General features: G+C 34.9%; 1 protein-coding gene across 9 annotated transcripts in view; it reads left to right on the top strand.

Moving 5' to 3' along the window:
- Positions 1 to 6023, top strand: part of htt (huntingtin) — a 77500-nt gene that overhangs the window by 49116 nt on the left and 22361 nt on the right. For 8 of the 9 annotated variants that reach the window (XM_087235149.1, XM_087235148.1, XM_087235146.1 and 5 more), the window contains 4 exon segments: positions 2896 to 2972; positions 3060 to 3198; positions 3284 to 3406; positions 5095 to 5305. In XM_087235149.1, coding sequence (XP_087091275.1) covers positions 2896 to 2972; positions 3060 to 3198; positions 3284 to 3406; positions 5095 to 5305 — 550 coding nt within the window. 9 annotated transcript variants of the gene reach the window in all.

The following is a 6023-nucleotide window of genomic DNA, read 5'->3' as shown; positions in this document are numbered from 1 at the left end:
TATTGTAAAAAAATTGCTTATTTACTATTAATGAAATTCCTTATCTATGGAAATAAATTCCAGGGGGCAAATGCTGCCCTATAATGGAAAAGGTGTAGTAATGCATGATATATCAGTGGCTTTATTTGTAATAGCCAGTAAGCATTAATGTTATTGGTATTAGGGCTGCACGATATTGGAAAAATATGACATAATTACATATGATGGGTTAGATGCTCTGGGAAAACTAATTTCTTTAAAAAGTGGCAATGTTTTATAACTTACTTTAACTCTCTTAAGGTATTGCCTTCCATTTAATAGATGCACTCTCCTGAGTTCCCTCTTTTTTTAATTTATTTCGTATTAATTAAACTTTTTTGTTTTATCTAATACTATTTTATACCGTTTAATTGTAAATGTTTACTTTCAACATTGACAAAGTATCTGAACATTTGATTGTAATTTTCTGTACACTTAATACTTATGTTTCTATTTTTCTTTTCTTCTTTTATTATTATCATTATTATTATTAATTTTTCTCTTTTTTATTATATATATATATATATATATATATATATATATATATATATATATATATATATATATATATATATTTTGTTATTATTTTTTGTCTCTTTTGTAAAAAAAGAAAAAGAATGATATGTAACTATCTGTACTGATGTAATGTTTGTTTTTTCACAATAAACAATTTAAACATAATTACATATGATGTACATATTGCGATATGAGTTAATAATTTAAATAGCTCTATTTGGAAATATTTCAATAATTTAGATCAACTAGGATGATCAAGTCTTTTTCTATGCAGTGTATATGTATAAATTATAATATATAACAAGCAAAAATAAATTAAAAAAGTGCTTTATGGTCAAAATGTAAAATAACATGGTCTTCATTGTATAAATAATAATAAAAATTAATATTTAATAATATCATTATCTTTAAATCTTTAATAAAGGATCCATGCACACAAATTGAAAAATGCAGTGGGGTTAAAGAGAATAAGCTGTTCTAAACAGATGTGTTTTGAGTTTAAACTTTCTTTTACAATTGAAATCCAAACTCAAAACACATCTGTTTAGAACAGCTTATTCTCTTTAACCTGATTGCATTTTAAAAATGTTATTGTATTCTATTGACTTTTATTGTGTTTTTATTTGAGCTGATTGTTCTAGCTGTCCTGTACGGTGGGTGACCTTGTGTGTCATGAAAGGTGCCTTCAAATAAAACGCATTATTATTGAGAGATCGATGCTCAAATGATATATTATTCAGCCATAATTAGTATTGTTGGTTCAAGGTTATAAGAGTTTATGCTAGAGGGTAGATAAAATGTTGTGTGTGGGAGTTTTTACTTAAAGACTTGCAAGTTGTTGCCTTGATTTCTGCAATAAATGTAGGAGACACACACTATTTCCTCTCCATATGCACCAGACGCTTTCTTATAAATGCTCAATGTTTCGGGACAATATTTTGCAATCCTGAGTGTCCTGGAGAGACATTCTGTCCTGTCTGCATGCACCAGACACTTTCCTATAAACAGTTCATTATGAGAACTCTATAATAAAAATATACTCCTTAATTAACTTAGATTTATTATGGCATCAGTATATCGCTGCTCTCTGGTGTTTGAAATTTTTAAAAAAGTCTATGCCAACTTAATAAATGTTTGATTGTGACATTGTTTTTTTTCTTTGTAATCAGGCTGCCTTAAAAACAAATCTATGTAAAATGTGTGTATATCTGCTTGTATACACTCACTGGCCACTTAATTACGTACACCTTACTAGTACCAGGTTGGACCCCGTTTTGCCTTCAGAACTGCCTTAATCTTTCATGGTTTATATTCAGCAAGGTACTGGAAATATTCCTCAGAGATTTTGGTCCATATTGACATGATGGCATCAAGCAGCTGCTGCAGATTTGACTGCTGCACATCCAGGATGCAAATCTCCAAGTCCACAACATCCAAAAGGTGCTTTATTGCATTGAGATCTGGTGACTGTGGAGGCCATTTGAGGACAGTAAACTCATTGTCATGTTCAAGAAACCAGTCTGAAATGATTTGCGCTTTATGACATGGCACGTTATCCTGCTGGAGGGATGAATGAATCCATGCTTTCATTTTGTTGATGCCAAATTCTGACCTTATCCTCCGAATGTTGCAACAGAAATGGAGACTCATCAGACCAGGCAACATTTTTTCCAATTTTTTATTGTCCATTTTTAGTGAGCCTGTGCGAATTGTAGCCTCAGATTCCTGTTCTTAGCTGATAGGAGGGGCACCAGGTGTGGTTATCTGCTGCTGTAGCCCATCTACCTCAAGGTTTGACATGTTGTGTGTTCAGAGACGCTCTTCTGCATACCCTGGTTGTAACGAGTGGTTATTTGAGTTACTGTTGCCTTTCTATCAGCTTAAACCAGTCTGGCCATTCTCCTCTGACCTCTGCCATCAACACAGCATTTGCGCCCACAGAACTGCCGCTCATTGGATATTTTATCCCATTTATACAATTCTCTGTAAACCCTAGAGATGGTTGTGCGTGAAAATCTCAGTAGATCTGCAGTTTCTAAAATACTCAGATCAGCCTGTTTGGCACCAATAACCCTGCCAGATTCAAAGTCACTTAAATCATCGTCATATCATTTTGATGCTCAGTTTGAACTGCAGCAGATCGTCTTGACCATGTCTACATGCCTAAATGCATTGAGTTGCTGCCATGTGATTGGCTGATTAAAAAATTTGCATTAACGAGCAGCTGGACAGGTGTACCTAATAAAGTGGCCAGTGAGTGTATTATTTCTTAGGGTCCAGACATAAAGAGTTATGTGTATTAGTCTAAATTTTAATATCTGCACATCCCTAAGTTCCATATGATTGTGCTTTCTACTGTAGAATAGTATCGCTCAGCTTCCTCTAGAGGAGCTGGACAGGATTCAGCAGTACCTGCAGACCAGTGGTCTCGCACAAAGGTAAGTCAGCTCGCAGTTTTCACTCTCATCTGTTTGTTTTGTCAATGTAGGTATGAAGATCTCCCCGTTCTCTCTTTCTTTTGTCAGGCATCAGCGGTTCTTCTCCCTGCTGGACAGGTTCAGAGCCACTGTTGCTGAAGACACCACAAGCCCTGTCGCCCCCATCACTACACACCCACTGGATGGAGATCCTCCCCCTCCACCTGAAAACGTGGAACCCAATAAGGTATGACTGGTTAGCAGAAAATGTGGCACATCCTTTTAGCTAAAACATAACTTTTGTTACTGTTGTGTGTGTTTGTGTGTTTCAGGAGTGGTATGTTACTCTGGTGAAATCCCAGTGTTGTTTGAGAGGCGAAGGAGCTCTATATGAAACTACAGAGCTGCTGACCAAACTTCCCCAATCTGACCTAAACGCCATCATGACCTGCAAGGTAAAGATCGGAATCATTATCTAATTAATTATTTTATATCCAAATATTTGTTAATATTTTGGGTAATTGTACATTTTGTGAAGATGATTAATCTTTAATACATTTACAGTTACAATTGCAATTGTGTAGAATTACAATTATTTGTTATTGCTCAGAATTCACGCACAAATCTATTTTTTTTGTTTAGAAAATGTTTTTTATACATAAATAAACAGAAATGCTTGACTTCTATCACAAATTTTTAACATTTTCTTGAGGTTGATACTGCACAAATCTTTCCATATGTGTAAAAACAAAAATATCTCATATTTTTGGTACTATACAAAGAACTGTTACCTTTTGACTGTTACAAGGTTTAGATATCTTTCCCGTGATGCTTTTAATAACTTATAGAGCCCCTATTATTCTTTACAAAAGGTCACATTTTGGTTTTGGGGGTTTTAACAACAGGCTGATATGCATGCAATGTCAAAAAAACACTTTCATTGTCTTATAATATGAATTTATTTTACCTAATTATCCCAACGACTAACATATGATTTGCTCAGCGATTAATTTGTTCCCAAACCCCTCCTTAGTGTGATGATAATCTGCACTGATTGGTCAGATAACCCAGTCTGTTGTAATTGGTCAACTGCTTTCATTGTGAGACAGAGTGAAATCCCCACCATGGATTATCAACATTGTTAAAGTAGTCGGAGTGCAGAGTGTATGTGTGAGCCCAATGCAGGAGTGCATTAAAGCAGTTAAACACCAGCATATTGCTCTATTCTTAACCATAAGTAAAAACAGTGACACACATTCAGTATTCATCCACACAGGGGCAAAACTGAACTTTTTTGAAACTTAACTTCTTCACTTGTGTAGGAACAGCTGACGTTGGCCATAGCAACGAAAAGCAGCAGAGAATTGAGAGCGCACAAACGCATTTAAATCCATAAAGAAAGAGGCACGTGCCGTTGCAGGGCGTGTAGATTGCTGAAGCACTCGTCAGAAAAATGACGGGAACAGCACAATGCTGGGACTGTAATGCTATGATATTTTTGCAAAAATAAACTGACTCTTCACAGCCTTATCTTTGGGTAGGGAAATAAAACCAACTCCCCTCACAATTCACAGCACAGCCTCTGTGACTGGATTCAACTGGGATCTGCTACAGTGTTTGTTTTCATCTTCTTCTTTCTATAGTGTTTGTGGGCTGGGCCAGGGGTTTCAATTTTCCCAGGTCTGCACGTGCAACAAATGGGCCGAGCTTGAGTTTCGTATCGACATCATGATGACACGGCTAAAGACTCGTTAGCGCGGTGATTCATTCGAACCGCTATGAGTCGACTTTTATAAATGAATTAATATTTTTAAACACAAATTTCAGATTTAAGCTGGAAATTTCACTTCGCTTAGAGCTGTGTTACACACTGCATGGAGGGTCATTTTCAAAAAACCATAATAGGGGTTCTTTAATTTATTTTCATACACTTCTGTACTATTGTAATTTACTTTCCCCTTCCTTTCTATGTTTTCTTACATTTCTCTTTATAAGAATGCAGTTAATGTAATGTGTAGTTTCCTTCTTTTATATTGATCTCCTGATTGTGTTTGTAAATTTTCCTGTCTCAATGAACAAATGAAAAAAAAAAACTCATGCGTTATGTCTTTTTTTCTGATTCTGACTGTAATTTGTGTTATAGGACTTCAACCTGTGTCTGCTGGCATCATGTCTGAGTGTTGGGGTGCAGAGGGTGTGTAAGGATCATGGGGCGGTATTATTTGACACCGCTCAACAGGTGACCTTCGAGCGATTGGCTGGTGTCATAGAGCTCCTCCCCTCACCTCATCAGCCCCTCCTCCCTTCATCTAAAATATGTCCGGACTACTGGCAGAAGCTGAATCAAGTATATGGTGAGCTGGAGTAAGAAAGGTCATAAAAATATAGCATAGAACATCATTCAAGAATGTTAAATCATACTAGTGATGAAAACTTGTTAACAACATGTTAGCAATGTGTGGTAGTAATATGTTAGGAATGTACTAAAACATAAAACTAATATAATACACATTAATAAACATTTAAACAGAAACAAGCTATTATTGTAAAACGTTGCTGGCAGCATGTTAAAATGTTAAAAAAAGCAAGAAGTGTTGGCAAAAAGTTAAAATGTCAAATGCTAGCAATGTGCTAAATATACTAGCAATGTTAAATCATGTTAGCAACTTGTTAAAATGTTAAAAAGCAGAAAATGTTGGCAAAAAGTTCATCTTAAATGCTAGAATTGTGCTGAAGATTATAGCAATGTTATGTTAGCAACGTGCTAAAATGTTAGAAAAAGCAAGAGGAATTAGCAAAAAGTTAAAATGTTAAGTGCTAGCATTGGGCTAAAGATCATATTTTATCTTATGTTAGCAACATGTTAAAATGTTAGAAAAACACAAGAAGAGCAAAATGTTAAATTCTAGCAATGTGTTAAAGATACTAGCATTGTTGAATAATCTTAACAACTTGTTAATTTTAGGAAAAAGGAGAAAATGTTGGCAAAAGTTCAAATCTAATATGCTAGCATTGTGCTAAAGTTACTAGCAATGTTTTATCATGTTAACAATGTTAAAATGTTAGAAAAAA

The sequence above is a fragment of the Danio rerio genome, chromosome 1, assembly GCF_052040795.2.
Source record: "Danio rerio strain M-AB ecotype USA chromosome 1, GRCz13ab, whole genome shotgun sequence".
NCBI lineage: Eukaryota > Metazoa > Chordata > Actinopteri > Cypriniformes > Danionidae > Danio > Danio rerio.
The sequence above is the reverse complement of the archived record's forward strand: the minus strand, read 5'-3'. Positions and strand labels throughout refer to the sequence as shown.